General features: G+C 35.0%; 1 protein-coding gene across 1 annotated transcript; it reads left to right on the top strand.

Annotated features, from left to right (window-relative positions):
- Positions 1–16,980: 16,980 nt before the first annotated feature.
- Positions 16,981–17,581, top strand: LOC149224875 (protein RETICULATA-RELATED 1, chloroplastic-like). Its single transcript, XM_089388303.1, has 3 exons — positions 16,981–17,179; positions 17,303–17,401; positions 17,531–17,581. Exons 1-3 carry the CDS (start codon positions 17,114–17,116, stop codon positions 17,579–17,581), a joined length of 216 nt encoding a protein of 71 aa, XP_089244429.1. The 5' UTR covers positions 16,981–17,113.
- Positions 17,582–17,859: the final 278 nt, after the last annotated feature.

The following is a 17,859-nucleotide window of genomic DNA, read 5'->3' as shown; positions in this document are numbered from 1 at the left end:
TACCAGTACTCAAAGCTTTGTCTTGCTAGGTACTTTTTTCTAATCGTGTTGCTCCAAGATCCATCCCCAAATAAGCCTCTCCACAGGGATTTACATAATAGAGCAATTCCAAACTTCCGTAAGTCCATTATGCCCCATCCTCCTAGTTGTTTTGGTAAGGAGATTTTATCAAGTTTGGCAAGGTGGTATTTCTTCTTATCATGAGAGCCTCCCCGGATGAAATTAGAAATCAAACGATTTAGATCTGTTATAATACTGGCTGGTATATGGAACAAATGAGCCCAATACACAATTGTTTGTGTTAAAACTGTTTGTGTGAAAGTTGTTCTGCCTCCCATTGAAAGACATTTACATTCCCATCCTGAAATTCTCTTATAGAAATGGTCAATGATCCATTGCCAATCTGTTCGAGTGTAACCAGCGGGTTTTAAACAAAAACCAAGATACTTCATCCCCTCATGAATTGGAACCGTCTTGATGTTAAATATATTTGAGATGAATTCTATAGTTCCATTGTCACACTTCCCATGGTAGATTACAGATTTTCGATCATTGATCTGTAATCCCGTGGCCATAGTAATTTTTTTAAGGATGTTGAAAAGATTTAACCATGTAAATCGGCAGAACATACCAAGAATATCATCAACAAAAAAAATTGTGTGATATGCTATTATTTTTGCTTATCATTAAGGGCTGGAAATTTCCTTCCTGAACTGCATTTTTGATATGCAAGCTTAAGCAATCCATGGCCAAGGTGAATAAAAACGGCGAAAGGGAACATCCCTGTTCCAGCGCTCTCAACTCTGAAAAAATTAGTTGGATATCCGTTAACAAGAATCGCGAAGTCCACATTTTTCACACTTGCCATTACTCATTTTGTGCAAACAGGATTGAGACCGATTTTTGTGAGAACGCATCTTATAAAACCCCAGTCCAAACAGTGATAAGCCTTCTTTAAATCAATAATACGTGCAATTTAATTTCTATATGAATCGTGGTTTTAAGAATTCATTTTTTATACCGTGATTTTATATTAATTTAATCATTGAATTCTAATTGTTTTTATGATTGTGATTGATGATTTTCTTCAATTTCTACATATGCTATGCAGAAGCATAGAAGACACCATTGTTATTTTTTAAACATATTTTGTCACATATCTCCACACAACACACTACAATTTTAAATCTAAATCGAGACCCTTCTGTTATGCAGTGCCCAATTAGTACAACCATATGTATGGGCATGGAATCACGTGTGTTGTCGATTAAGCGTTTGGGTGTGAGCATTTAAGATATGCAAAGGTGTTACATACAGAGCTAGAGAGCGTACTTGTATCTGGATGTGGGTATATTTATATCTGTATTATATGGCAAGGTCATAATTTTGTCACATATTCCACATCTACGTCGCAATTAATTTACAACCATGTACACATGAGAAAAAAGTGAAAAGAAAAGGGTTAATGTGTATGTTGTGGGCCTGGTTGTAGTGAACATGTATAACAGGTTTATCGTGTTGCGTTATTAGTTTTGTTGTAAAAAAAATTTTTTTTTAAGTATTGGAAGTATTTTTTATGAGTTTTTTTGGTCTAATTTCTTTAAAATATGACCGGAATTTATTGAAATCACAAGTTTGATGAGTAATCTCTTTACAATCGAAATCCCCTGGGATTTTCCAGGGTGTTGAATCTATATATATAATCAAAAAACCAATTTAAATAATACAAATCAAGATTTCACCTCAAATTTTTCCACTGGATTCCAATACAAAAAGTCCAAAAAATCACACTAAAAACAACTCTTTTTTTTACGTAAAATTATTATCAATGCCACGGCTACAAAAGCCAAGGCCATATGCCACTCATGGTATTCTATCTGCTTCGCCCGCATTTCGTATTGACTCGCATTTCAAATCTCACCAATTCTCTTGACATGTTTTAGTGTCATTAAAGAAAGGTACATCGGCAGTCTGTGGAGCTAATTCCATTGTATTCCAAAATGGTAGTGGTTGTGGTGTTATCAAAAGGAATTCCTTGCCCACTGGAATATGCACGCGCAGCTTATCCTTTGACAGTATTTTCCTATACTTTGATCGACAGTGAAAAGTACGCTTGTAGTCTGTACTTGCCACTTAATCGGAATCGATCTCGCATTAAAAGCATCAAAAACAATTTAGTTGAATATTGCTCTCACATTTAAAAACAACGTCGTTTGTCGAGGTAGAGGAAGAAACTGTTTTGATGGTTAAAAGTGGTAGGAATTTGGGCAAAAAAATTCAAGAAATCTTGCAATAGCAGTGTTTGAATCATGTTTTTGATGGTGTAAATGGATTCAGCAACATCAAAAACTTTTGGGGAACCCAAAATCTTGAAATTTAACAACTATAATCTGGATTTACAAAAATCTCTGCTAAATTTTATCAAAATCTCGCTGAAATTTCCATGATTTTTAGAGCAAAAAATTGTCTGATTAAACTATAGCTTCAAAAACAATGAGTTAATTTACACACGACCACCCATCAATGATGTTGATAATGGCGCCAAGGTATTGATTTTGATATATTATCTTAAGTGGCGTTGACTCGTAATGCAAATATCCTCTATCGTATTTTGTAACCAAAGTCAAAGCAATTTTACTCCTCATGCACCATAAAATGATCTTTGATTTTGTTAGCATAAAATTTAAAGTAAATATTTAAAAATATCTCATATATTAAAACTAGTATTTGTGCATTACTGTGCAAAGAAAAGCCCATGGTTTTAAACGGAGGGGAATGCGTGTAGGGAGAGGGACACTTATTTAAATTCTGTAAAAGACGACAAAGAATAAACTTCACCCTAGAAAAACCTTCAGCTTAATAAACCTTTTATAAGACAAATTCTAAAACAAACTGAATGCAATTTTTTAGAGACTATCAGCCTTGCCATACATTTGATATATGAAATGGGTAGCAAAATTTTCCTATAATGCATTATGAAGGATTGTCCTACTACAACATGGAAGACTGTTCGCGTTGCATTAAAGATGAAACAAAAAATATTTTTAAAAGTAGTTTAAATATTTTAAATTTAGTTATTTTCTTTGGGTTAAGAAATAATAATATTTTTTAGTTAGTATTATTTATATATTTAAAAAAAATAATAATAATAATAATAAATAATGGCCCTGGAGTATGCCCTAAAACTGCTTCTGCTTGGCTAAGAGTTCGTCTTCCTCGGACGTAAGGAAACAGGTTAACGGCCCAAGACCCAGAGGCATCTGGCAGGAGTGAAAGCCTGCTCCCTTACGGACCACGAGCGGGTTATTTCAGGTGGCGTGGTTTTCCTTGATAACAGTGATGTGTCTGACATTCGCGGATAGCAGCCAGAGATGGCTGTCCTCACTGTTGGTTTGACAAACTGAGTTTGATAGGTTTTTCCACCTTTTGAAAAAAAAAAAAATAATAATAATAATAATAATAATAATAAAAAATAATAAATTTCACAAAAAATTATATAATTTAATTAATAAACAAAATTTAAATTTTTACTCATTCTAAATAGTTTAAATACATTATAATTACACACCATATTAATAATAATAATAAATAATAAATTTCACAAAAGATTATATAATTTAATTAATAAACAAAATTTAAATTTTTACTTATTCTAAATAGTTAAATACATTATAATTACACACCATATTTTAATAGAGAATTTTATTTTTAAATTTTCCTATGTTTAATTTTATATTAATATTCCAAAAAATTAAACATTATATATAAATTTCTAAATTATTTGAGTTCTAAAATGACTAGCACTCTAATATGCTTAATCTGTGGTTTGAGTAGCTTTGTCCTAAGGGTATCTGAGTCATCAAAATCAAAATCAAAACCATTATAAATTAACTATAATTTTATGTTCACAAAGTTATTTGACCATTAATAATATTTTTTTTCCTTTGTCTATAAATTGGCCATAAGAACACACTACTTTATTATATACTTACATCATTGTGACTAATTGTTTTCATCAAGTTTAAATTACTATTATGTGTGTCTTTAACACACTGCTTTATTACATACATCATCATGATTAATTGTTTTCATCAAGTTTAAATTACTTTTATGTGTGTTTTTAGTGAGTTGGAAACACAAATTTTTAATTATTATTTAGCTTGACTTTATAAAAATTAATTATGTAGGTTGACTATTTAATTATTACATTAAACAAGTGATGCATGCAGCCGGTAGTCCCTGTCGGGGTCTGCCAGAACAACACAATACAAACGCTCTGGTTGGTTTGAACCAAGTGCCCATATTCAAGAAAACAAAGTGCCTAGAAACTATAGCTCTTTCCCGTGAAGTATTTATTCAAAAAAGCTGGAGACTGTGATTCAGAGAAGTTTTGCCTTCTAACATGCCCTTGAAACCCTTGGGCATGCATCGGAGATGTGGATATTGGATTAGCTCCATTCGTCGGCCGCTGCATAGAGCAAATCCCATGCATCAGTATTCTCTGTCAAAGGAGTTGTTGGTGGGGATGAGACCTGTGAAGGACCCTTCGAGCTTCCCCTGGACCAACTGCCAACTGCAGATAAGGGGATGAGACCTGTGAAGGACCCTTCGAGCTTCCCCTGGACCAACTGCCAACTGCAGATAAGGTAGACTAGGGAGACCTTGCCAGACTATTTGACTGCAAATCAAGTTTTACTAAAAGAATTAGATATTATGTGTATGCTATAGGCTTAAATGAACAATCATATAAATGGTCGAGCACTAAAAGATTCGCCAAATAATACAATTTTATAATGGTCCAGCAGTTAAAAAAAAAGAGCAGCTCTTGTGATCTACAAGTTATCTTTGCGTAAGACATTTCTGAAACCCATATATAAACCTTCTAACTATACTCATAAAGAAGGTCTACGCCGCCGAAATTCTTCCGAAATTATTTTTAAATGATTTGTATTACTCATAGTACAATACTGAAATTGTAAGAGTAATTTTTCATTTTGTAATAAAAAGATGTCGGTCGAAATTGTTTTTAAATTATTTTTGCAGATTTGTTTTTAAACGAATTGTATTGGTTAGGGTACAATGCCTAAGGGAAGTAATTTTTTTAATTTTTTAATAAATATATGTCTTGTCTATTGTTGGCAAAGCAGTGGTGGTATAACCATGAATTGGAAAACATTGATTTCTTTTGAAATTTAGAAATCAATAAATACCCAAATCCAATATAGTTATTGAATTAATTGTTCATTCTCAAATACATGATATAAGACACTGAATTTGTTATTCATAATTCGTTCATTCTGAAATACATGATATAAGACATTGAACTTGTTATTCATAACTCGTTCATTCTGAAATACATGATATAAGATGTTGAACTTGATGTTCATAATGAAAGACATAAAAATAGATGGTTTTTTATGGAGTTGGAGAGCATATTGAATTTTAATGGAGTGGCAGAAGCGATCATATATACCGCAGAGTTTTCCCCAGTGAGTATGAGAATTTCCCTTGTACCCAACGTAAGCAATGGCAGCCGCTGCAGAGACCCCCGCCGATACCAGCGCCACCATCACTTGCACACAATTATGAAATTCAATTCAAGATTTGAACAACATTTATAACGCAACTTTCACACCTTCATAGCAAAGAAGAAGAAGAAGGCATTACCAAATCGGTGACAGAGAGAAGAAAGGCTGACAGTGTAAAGGAGGAAAATTTGCTGGTTACGGAGAAGATGAATGAAAACAGTGTGTACCCACAGGCAATTGCATTCGCCACTGCAAAGAACCTGCAAAACAACATATCATAGGGAAGATCTCAACTTGTAAGAATCAAATAATCCTTTTCGAGAGTGAAGTGTTGCAGTGACCCCGCCTTATCCACTGAATTAGAAACCAAACCACATTGCGACCTACAGGCAGCACCGGCGAGACCCAACACAAGGGAAGGCAACCCGATTGGACTCTTATATTCATTACTGACTTAACCCTTCGCCCTTTAGCTTCAGCCGTAGCTGTCATACCCGAATTATTCTTGTTTTTCCAATGATGTCTTTCTAGCCACAGAAAGTATCAAAGCACGAAATACCTCCCCAATAATACCTACTGCAGCTAAGGCATCCAACATTGTTTCAGCTCTAAAGACAGCTCCCTCGTTACTTGACTTCGCATATTTAAAATTATATCACTAAACAAAATTCATTTCATATATTAATTGAGTCATCTTATATATTAATTAAACTAAGCTTTAATAGTTATTTAATAAATTATTAAATCCATATACAAGAATTTTTATTTATATCATATTAAAATTTCTATATATTATTATAAATATGTCTGTTTTAAAGAATCAAAAACAATTTATTATTAATACAAATTAAAAATAATATATCTATAAAAATTTATAATATAAAAAATTATTAAAAATATATATAGATATATAATAATAATAATAAAATTTATTTTAAAAATTAACTTGCTCCCTTGGGTTCAGTCTTGTTTAATGTAATTAAAATTTAAAAAATCTTGTCACTTCATGGATTCTTATGAAAGATTGGGATTATAACATATCGCAGGATTATAACTCGGTTTTGTTTATGTAAATTTTTTAGGTAAAAGATTATATATATAATCAATCTTAAATTTCTCTTTATTTTATTTATCAAATAATAATAAAAAAAATCAAATCTATTAAGATATAAACCTTTTTACAAATAAGATAAAAAATTAAAGCTTCTCAACGATAAAAAAAAATTTACATTTATATTTCATTTCTCCATGCTGTACGTTACAACAATTGAAATTGAAATTTGATTTGCCATGCAAATGTATACTTACATATAATTTGTCAATGCCGTGAAGGCTGGTGTTACAACAATCGAAATCTCTATTTATATTTCATTTGCCAAAGCTGTGAACGATAACATGACAACATGATTTGCCAAACGGCTCGCCTGTCATTCAAAATGTACATCACAAGCTATGCACCAAATTATTTCGTTTGCGTCGGGGCGTACGTTTTCATGGCCCTCCACCACGTGAAATATTGTACGTCGACCATCCAGCAGGCGTACGTTTTCATGGCCCTCCACCACGTGAAATATTGTACGTCGACCATCCAGCAGATCACCACCCTTCAAATTCCAGAAGCTTACACCGTTAGATCAGTCAAACCATCGAAGTCCGCCATAACCACAGACCGACCTGAAAAGGTTGGAGGTTACACCAAAAAGCTGCTACGTGTCAGAGGGAGGTTACACCAAAATCTGGTACGTGTCAGAGGGATCTTGCCATAGGGCATTAAATGCCCACTCAGCGGTAAGCTCGTTAGCTATATAACACGAGGAGAGGATGGAGTGTTCGGAAAATCACCGCCCGCACATGTATATCTAAAGAGCTTGCAGCGAAACAAGCATTTAATGCCTTATGGCAGCTTCGTTAGCCCTTGCCAGAATGGAATCCATAGAGTTGAGATTCTTTTTCAACAAACCTCAGAAGTAATTTGGAGAATCTTCGAATAGCCCTTGGCGTGCGATATTCCTCCTTGGTGCCATCTTTTATTGTACGTCATATTCATATTGCTTGCATCAATTTTACCATTCCTTTACCTATAACGTCTATTGCTCTAACATCCATTTGTACTGCATTTTCAAAAACAATTAATTATCAATCACTTTTTTTTTTTTTTTTTTTTTTTTTTTTTTTTTTCGAAGGTGGCAAAACCTATCAAACTCAGGTGTCAAACCAACAGTGAGGACAACCATCTCTGGCTGCTATCCGCGAATGTCGGTTTGACTCATCACCGTTATCAAGGAAAACCACGCCACCTGTAATAACCCGCTGGTGGTCCGTAAGGGAGCAGGCTTTCACTCCTGCCAGATGCCTCTGGGTCTTGGGCCGTTAACCTGTTTCCTTACGTCCGAGGAAGACGAGCTCTTAGCCAAGCAGAAGCAGTTTTACGGCATACTCCAGGCCGAAATTATCAATCACTTTTAAGTGGTGGATGGTGTCAATTTAATTCTTGAAAAATATATTAAATTTATTCTAAATACTAATTAGAATAGAAGAATAAGATTAATATTAGTAATAATTAGAATAGAGAGGATTTCTCTGAAACGATACGCGAACCTAGGGTATCGAATGGCAGCCTCAGGCTTAACCAGAAACTTCCGTGTCCGGGGCAAGAGGGACCTGGACCGAGCCGCAGCAGATCTCGAAGGATGCCTGATGCCTGTACTCGCATGGCCGATCAAAGATTTCAGGCAGATATTGATAGATCTGAAGAGCTGGTTGCAGATCGATGGGGGAAACACATTGTTGTGGCAGAGACATAGCATATTGGACGGCGGCGTGGCCTACACGAGGACCAAAGACGCAGAGATCCGGGTTCACGCTATCGCACATCCCGTCTTCAATGAATTTATTGAGCCCGACGCGATCAGCAAGGTACGCATTAAGATGAGGGTTTTTTTAGACAGATTTCAAGGTCTCCATAAACATAAGTCCTTGATGGATATTGATGGCGGAAGTGGAGAAGCAAGGGCAGAGATAGCCAGAACAACGCAGATAGGAGGCATCAAACCCTCTTATTCAATGGAAAGGCATGAAAACTCCCGAATCACTATAGATCCGCCAGATCTGAAGCTCAGTCATATAGATCGGGGCACGAACAGGGCCGATCTGTCAGTTCTGACTCAAATATTTATCAGATCTGTAGAAGGTAGACATCACTGTATACAGATCAGGGAAGGGATGAATGTCTTAGGGTTAAAAAAGGAGATCCAGATCAAACTGGGAATTCCAGTAACAGTCCAAAATCTCATATACTCCGGACTCTGCATGCAGGATCATCAATCACTCCAGCACTATGGAGTTGCAAATGATTCAACCATCATACTCAACCTGAGGCTACGAGGAGGCTGTAAGGGAACCAACTCTAAAACTACAGGAACCTTCCGCGACGCAGTCAAAGGAAAGGAACCACTGAATCACAGAACAACACCCACCCCCGAGCTACCAGGTCCCTACATCGTGGAACAGAAGCAAGAATCACCTTCACTTACTGTAACACTGCCGGAGGTATCAGATCTATACTCAGATTTAATGCAAAATGCTGTTATATGCAGATTTAATGGTTACTGGCCCAAAGCTGATGCACTGCATCAGTGGGTATTTACATCATGGTCAACCAAATGTGAAATATACCTATGCCCTAAGGGTTTCTTCATAGTCAGATTTAACACAGAACTTGAACGAGACAACATCATTAACCAGGGGCCTTGGTTTTGGGGAAGTGCTGGCCTCTTCATCACCCCCTGGTTCCCGGACTTTGATGCCAACAACATGATTGTTTCGACAACACCAGTTTGGGTAAGGCTGCATAACCTCCCACTGCATTTTTGGCACCGCAAAGCATTAACAGCCATTGGGAACTCTTTAGGAAAACATCTTAAAACAGATGAAGACAGAGCTATGCGGGGATTATTCACATATGCTAGAATATGTGTAGAGGTGGACCTAAGTCAAGGATTGCCAGACCACATCACACTGAATTTCAATAATTCAACGTGGACGCAAAATCTTGACTATGAGAACACGGCATTCAGATGCCGAAGATGTCTGCAGACAGGGCACCTGCAATACGCATGTCCATTGACTAGTAGGGAGACAAAAGGGAACAAGAAACAACAGAAAAAACCAAAAGGTTGGCAGCATACGGAACCTGTGGAGGAGGAAGCACTGAACACAGAACCAACAGATGCACAAATGATGCAGGGGGAAGAGTCTAACGAAGACACAAAGAAACCCAATCTGGAGACACACAGCGCGGTACAGCAGCAAAATTTACAGCTGGAAATAAGCGGAATCAAAAGAGCCCATAGCCCAGAAGGATCGGACTCAGATAAAGATCAACCAGCGCACTCAGAGGAAAACCAACTTGTTGTTTTTGATCCTACTATCAGCACTGGAGTCTGGCGTAAAGTAGAAAAGAAAAAAGGCAGGAAATAGGCCTGCTAACATTTACTATTTGTTTTGTCTTCCTGTCATCTCAGGAACTAATTTTTGCCATTTTGAGCTTTTATTTTTGTCCGCTGCCTGATATTACAGGTTCAGCCATTTGCATATGCTATTAAGCATCTACAAAATGTAATTTTATCAACATGAATAAAATTACGATTTTTTCCTAGGGGGAAAAAAAATAATTAGAATAGAGAGATAAAATTAATATTAGTAATAATTAAAATAGAGGAATAAGATTAATATTAGTAATAATAATAATTAAAATAGAAATGTGAGATTCTATTTTTAGTGGTAGATAAAATAATAAATTAAGATTTATTTAAAATTTTAATTTGGAAAAATTTGCATATATTATTATTAAATTTTATTATTGCATTTTTGGTACATATCTTCTTCATACTTAATAAATATTAATTTGATATGTATGATAATTATTTATATTTATAAAATAGATTACTAATTATTTAATTTATATATCTATATTAATATAAATTATAGCGATTAAATATTAATAAACATCAATCATATGTCTATCTTCAAAGGAAACATAAGAGGGTTTTCGAGAATACCTGATGTTAAATCCCTTGGTGAAAATTGGCACTTGAAGAGCGATTTTGAAGACTATCAAAAGTTTGCATTGTATGATACTATTCAACTTGAGGATTATATGAACAAAGGTGTTTTCAGCCGCAGGGAAACTGTAAAATGCCGATGGCATGTAATAATTGCAAGCTTTCTTTTCCTTGAATGGTTTGGCAAGTTATGCAACGCAAATCGTTTAGCCTTGATTTAACGAAAGATTGACATTATGATGTATCCATTGTATTAAAGGATTGACACGTCAACATCCAGGCAGAGCATGGTTGATCGATATCCATGCAAAGCATTGATGAGACAGGTGGACACCTATGTGGACCACCATTGATGATCGATATCCCGACAAAGCATTGTTGAAACAGGTGGAAATCTATGCAGACCACTGTTGGCCCGAGGGTTTGAGCAGCCAAGCTGCGCAAGAGAGGTTCACTATATTCATATACAAGAAGCTCGAAGAGAAAAAGGTAAGGCTAGCTTCGACATATTTCTAATTTTGAGCTCAGTTCCGGAGTTGAGTTGGGATTTGAGATCTACGGGGAATTGAATTTCTAAGGCTGTTTGAGCCTTGAGGTATGCAGAGTAAAGCAAATTCTTTGGTTCTACTGTGAAGCGATTTCTTTCACGGTTAGAGATATGAACAGGCACAGTGTAATTTCCATGGCTTATATCGTTCTTTAAAATAAATACGTTTTCTTAGCTACAGGAAAGTATATTGCCTAGGCTTCCGATGAGGGATCCTTTGTCATGGCTTATGCCAAGAGGTTCTTGCACTTAGGGTTTATGCGGAGTACTTGAACATTGTCAAGAATTGATTAAATTTAACTCCATGACGTCTTTTGGATGCGCAAAAAGCAAATTTCTCAAGTTTTTGGGTTTTATGTGGAACCCCTTATCATGGGTTATGGAAGCCGCAGCTGTGATGGCCATTGCTATGGCAAATGGAGGAGTAAGCATCATACACTTCTAATTCTCCTCGTTGATTCTATTATAAAGCAGCTATCAAGCTTCATTGCTAATATCATGTAATTAGTTCTATATATTTTGTCGGCAGAGTCGCTGCACTCATCATTTTTCTATCTCGGGTTCTTCGTCTCTTTGCAGTCTCAGTCATTACTAGTGATTTGTCTTTCTCGTTGGTAAAACAACTGTTGATATACTGCTAATGCCATATTTTCTCTGTTTTTGAAAACTCTTGGCTATTTACACCACAAATATCATGTTGTTACTTTTATATGTTCTATTTTTTTTTTCCTATGGTGTTTTCTTCTCTGCAAGGGCTTTTCCTAGTCGGGCCTACAATGTGTGCATTCAGTTTATCAAACATGTCTGTCTGCCTGTCTTGACTCTTCAACATGCTTGGATAATATACCCCCATCGATCAATCCATGAACTAAACACATATCTTTAAAGTTTGGCCATTCCTTCTGATAATTGTATTTTTTTGGCAAATTGGTCATGGTTATTCTTTTGTTTTTTCATCATTAATAATATTTGCTAGTACTGTTGCTAATTTTGTGTTTTCTGTGTTCGTTTGATAGTAAATAGTAGTGTGGCTTTTGGTCTCTCCTATACTCTGCAATATGTAATTGACCTAAGAATGGGCTGAATTACCATCATAAATTCACGGGTTCTATGATAAAAAGATGTTCTAATAAAGGTACGAAACACAATATATAAGTCACTGTAAGAGCCTATTGCTGTAAATTCCGCGAATGTGAGTTATGGATGATCCTAACAAATAGAGTTTTTCGCAATTAAAAAATCCCTTAAACACCATCTACAAATCCCAAAATTAAAATGGAAATGAAACTAATATATTCAACTTAAGGAACTAGCTATGGAAGACGAGTGGCTGAACTTCGACTGGACGAAGAAATGGCATGAACAAAAACAACTACTATAATGGTGGAACTGCTGTAATCGTGGAAAGTAATATTAAGTCATTGTAAAATGGAACTTACAAGTTGTAAAGGTGAACCTCCGCTCGACGCTCTCTGCTACTCAAACTAGCTGCTCCACACTCTCTGCTCTGAACTTACTCTGGAGAATTAGCTGCTCGACCCTCTCTGCTCTGAACTTACTCCGGACTCCGAACAAGGCATTTGTAGACCACCGTGGACGCCTCTGCATATGCAAACAGCTGGCACTTGCAGGATGCATGACATTGCATGTAGGACACGGAGAACAGGTACCAAAAACTTAGGAAAAAATAAGTTGTGCTTTTGATAAAATGTTCAACTCGACAATATGAGGAAACTTTGGATAACAAAAACTTTTCATCTCCGAAAACTTTGGATATCTTATTTTTACCCCGAACATAATGCCTTGAAAGTTGCGAAGCCCGTAATAAGACCCCCAACTTTGTTGTCCAATCAAAAATTACATAATAAATTTTATATTATTTTCTAATATGAAAACTTTGGTTAAGTTGTGATACACAGCGATATCTTTTGGTCAAACAAGAGATTAATACGCGGTCAACACACAATTGATCGCTAAGAGTCCCAGGCAGGGACTAATAATACTCAATATATAGTCATTAATAATAAGATTCTCTACACACTACTAGGCAGAAAAGTCATAAAGAAACAACTCCACATGTAAATGGTCAGTTTTTTTTTTTAAATAATTAATCTAAAGTCATGCATACCTCCAATTCTATTGAACCTACCTAAATTTAAACAATTTGGAAGTGCACCTAAAGGAATTATTAAATAACTTAACAAATATCATCTTCATTAAAACGAGTCAAAACAATTCCCTCTATCATCATGTTTTGTCACATCATGGCCCACGATTCCCTTTATCATCATGTTTTGTCACATCATGGCCCACGGTGAGGATGAGGGAAAAGAGGGTTTATTATTGTGTTCTTTATTAAGAAATGTTTTAATTATATTAAAAGGTTCTCTTTAATGAAATATTTTATGTATAATGTTTCATTTTAATTTTGATATCAAATATATTTTCAGAGGTTTTTTATTAAATTGAATATTATATTTAGTTTGTTTTTTTAATAAATATGTTTTAGATTTTTTTGAAATGTTAGGTTGCACAATAAACAAAAGCCATGTGGTAGCAATGTGCAAAAAAACAAAAGCAGTGACATTGCCACTATATGGCTCTTGTTAACTGTAGGTTTTGTATTTGACATATATATAATAAATTAGCATAATAGAATTTTGAAATGGATTGTGTTATATGGGATATAACAGTTAGTATTATAACTCTAAAATATTATAGTATTAAAATATTTAGATAAAAGTTGAAGAATTTGAACTTGTGAATAATAATTATATAGATGTTACAATTTTAATTATGTGAAAAAGTTATGTTGGTGAGATAGATTAGTGTAGGTTACCATTTGTAGAATAAGTATTTTAGGATGTAAGACATCAAGTATTTTGATATAAATCATAAGAGAAGATTAGAAGAATGTTATTGGATAATCGATCTTATGAGATGTTGGAGTTTGCTCTTATGAAACATTAGGATTTGTGATATGTGAGTAAAATTTAGAGAAAAACATCATGATGGAGGTGATGATGATTTGTGTCACAGTTCTTGTTGTAGCATTAAGGTTCCAATCCTAGTAAAAGACATGAAGAAAAAAGCTAACGCCTTCGATGACTTTGGAACCTTGTTCTTAAGTGATGCATGGAGGCTAAGGAAAAATCATGTAGATCCTAGTTTGACAAGTCTTAAGTTTATAGTGATACCTTACTTGGAAGAAGACTTAATTATTGCATTCTTGATGTTCTATGGAGGATTTGGTGCTTGTGTTGATGCAAGAGTTGAATATCTTAGAATTGAGGATGCCTAGATTTTAAAAATTTATTCGGTAAAGTAACCTCTTGCTTGGAGATTTTATACACTATTTCTTGTTTGTTATGTTGTTGGTATTAAAGAAATAGAGAACTAACTTCTATTTTTAAAGACTCTCCATTAAGTTTAAATATTCATTTAATTTGAACTTAATTGTTATTACACTATTTACAATGATCATCATTATCCATATGTTTTGTTTTTGTTTTGTGTTTTTTTTTTATTAGAGGAATCGACAACTAGACCAATCTCGTATTCGCATGACACAGGGTGGATTTCAACCACTACAACTATAAACTCAGGGCGCATACCTAGATCACTTTTCACACGCGTAAGGTGAATTGGGGGCATTTGAAGATTAGACCTTCTCGCACTAATACTTTATTTACATAACCATTACCAATTAAACTACCCCAAAGACCATCATTATCTATATTTAAAAATAATTAAATAATTAAATTAAATTAAATAAATAAATAATCTCAATTATTTATAACTTTTTTAGTAGAAGAGAAACTTTCAAAAACTCAAACTACAGGTAACAACCATAGAAAACATGTGAACGCACTATAAACTCAAACTACATGGAGATGACAACTTTGCAAGCAAAACACAATATCTTATTATTCCACATGTAACAAGATCAAAACCATGTTACTTTCAAATCCACATGTGAACGCCCTATGCAAATCCTAAAGCTCAATTTCGGTTGAAAACATGTGAACGCACTATGCAAATCCCAAAGCTCAATTTCGGTTTCGATGAAAGCATATCTTTTATGGTAGAAACTCATTTTATATATGCAAGATTTAACACGTAAATCGTTTAAAATTACCAGTGCTTTTTAAAAAGGTTGTGGAAAGTTTTATAGAATTAATGACATCTTTATCGATGGACCTAAGTGCTTTTTAAATCTGTGGAGGTATGTTCAGAAAAGTAATGGATATCCTTATCAAAACACTCTTAAGTACTTTTAGAAAATCCGGTGGCAATTCATAAAAAAAATAGTGATGTAGACTCGGGTATATAGAATGTGAAGGGAATGATTATAATATATTTTCCATCAGAGGGAAATGCCTAGTGAACCCTCCACAAATAGAACCTACTTTGAAGTGTGAGGTAACTCGTAGAAATGGAATATCAAGATGTCAAGTTAATTTTTCACAGATATAACTTACCTACTTTGAAGTGTTAGGTCACCCATAGATAGAGAATATAACTTTATGAAAAAATATATTATGAATGTTACATATTATATTTATTTTAAATAAATAAATTTGAATTTTTTATGGAATTCTAACACAAATCAAGTATGGTTTGTTTTTAATATTTTTAAAGATTATTATACACAAAAATATTTGTTTTTTCTAAGTGCATTAGCATTGTAATTAGTGATTTCATACATAAGGTGTGAGACATAATGCCTATCATATCATTAGATGGGAGCAATGATAGTTAGTTAGTGGTAGAGGATGGCACACATCACATGTTAATCCCCAAACCCCTAAAGTCGTGATCTGGTGCATCTTGAAGTTGTGCTCTTAAGCTCTATAGCTGCATGGGTCGTTCATTATCGTATTTGAACTAAACTAATAGAGCATTTCTCAAATTTTGGATTTGAATGTCTCATTTTAGGCAAAATCTCGAATTTCAGGTTGTTTGAGAGGAAGCGAAGCCCAGCTAATCTGCACATTTAAATTGTAGTATCACGCATCGTTTTGTTAAAAAGTTTTCAACGCTTTCGAGTCGACATGGGATAGTCAGTGACTTTATGCACATCAAATCCCTTATTTTTCCACTCAGAGTTGAGTGTCGAGTTGCAGGTGTATTTGTGCATTTATTTCACAAGGCCAAAGTCGGATTCATTGTATTCCTTTTCGAGAGAAGCTATCTCTGGCGGTATGATAGGTACTCCAACGAAACACTTCAAGGCTACTGAAGTTGGTGCTCAAATAAATTTCACCCCTAGCTTAAGGTCTAGAACTATAGACTTCGAGGAGGCCAAGAGTTTGGAATAAATTGTGATATTCAAAGTGGTGGATTGTCTTTCTTTTTCGTTTCCCCATTATTTCATATTGTGGAGTTTAAATATGCCCCGCTGTCTTTTTAGTACTTGCACGGAGGATGCAAGCCTTTCACTTTTTACAAGTCAAGCTAAATTTGGAAATTCAAGCAAAAATGGAGTTTCAAATGCCCTCAGTTTTGAAATTCAAAGGCCCCTCATATTTGGAACCGAAAGATTTAATCGTTGTAGAGGAGAGAAAAATACAATAGAGTTAATTATAAACTTTCCAATAGGAAGATTTAAGGCAGGTAGGCCTTTCAGGGTTAAATGCCAGATGGATTTTGATTCTGAATCAGTTAAAGATCCTGAAGTTGTCACTGCTCCTTTGAAAATGGTTGGAGGAGATCTAAGCCTATCTCAGTGAAGAATAGGAAATAGTGCATATATTAAAGAAGATGGTTCAAATGCTGATAATGGTGGTGACAGAGGATGATTTGGAGGGAATGACATTGGAAACTGAGGAGGAGGAGAAGGGGGAAAAGGTGGTGGTAGGGACGATGAGGGTGATCAATGTGGGAATGATGGTGAAGATGAATTTGGACCCATTTTAAATGCAGAGGAAGTATTCGAAAAGGCAGAGGCTCGAGGGGTTGTTCTTCCATCTGATATGGCAGAAGCTGCCAAAGCTGTTAGTTTACGCCAATTGCTCCTTTCTAGATACTTGGATTTACAAGTATGCTCGTGTGTTTAAATCATACTTAATATTATATTTGTGGTACTTGGATTTATTTTGCCTTTATTACTAGCATAATGATGCCTTTTTTTTTCTCAGCTATATTCTGATTCGATTGTATAGGAAGCGGCATGGCCTCTAGGGATAGCCATTCGAGGAAGCGCTGCTTTACGCAACCGCATGCTAGCTGACCCAAGTTTTCTGTTTAAAGTTTTTGTAGAGGTCTTGCTGCACCCATTGGATCATTTCTTGTATGCAAACAATATAAAACAAATTTTTTATTGAAAACTGCATGCTATTATTTTCTGACCGCACTGCATAATTTGCCATGGTGTTTCATTGTGCATGCAGATAATGATTGATTCTTGTTGTGCAACATTTAATTTAGTCAAATATTATTAACACAATAGCATGTGCTATGAACCATTCTCCAACAAGATCAAAACCATCACTATAAACTCTTCCAAAATTTTCAAGAATTTCTAATACTTCATTCGCTAATCTGAATAGTGTCTGGTGTGTTGTTCCTCCTTTAAAGTGTGCGTGTTCATGTTTAGATGGTCGTCTTCAGGCATGGTTGTCTTTAGGCGAGCGTGCGTGTTCATGTTTAGATGGTCGTCTTCAGGTGAGCGTGAGATCACAATCAGGAAGGCATCCATGGGGAAGAAGTGCTTCTTTTA

This window comes from Pinus tabuliformis, chromosome Q (genome assembly GCF_031772625.1).
Source record: "Pinus tabuliformis cultivar Carrire ecotype Pingquan chromosome Q, CPIR1, whole genome shotgun sequence".
NCBI lineage: Eukaryota > Viridiplantae > Streptophyta > Pinopsida > Pinales > Pinaceae > Pinus > Pinus tabuliformis.
Note: the sequence above shows the minus strand (reverse complement) of the source record. Positions and strands in the feature narration are given on the sequence as shown.

Coding starts and splice junctions, on each gene's coding strand:
- LOC149224875 (XM_089388303.1), top strand. CDS start 17,114: ATGGCAGAAGCTGCCAAAGCTGTTAGTTTACGCCAATTGCTCCTTTCT. Junction 17,180..17,302: donor CTAGATACTTGGATTTACAA/GTATGCTCGTGT, acceptor TCGATTGTATAG/GAAGCGGCATGGCCTCTAGG. Junction 17,402..17,530: donor TGTTTAAAGTTTTTGTAGAG/GTCTTGCTGCAC, acceptor TTGTGCATGCAG/ATAATGATTGATTCTTGTTG.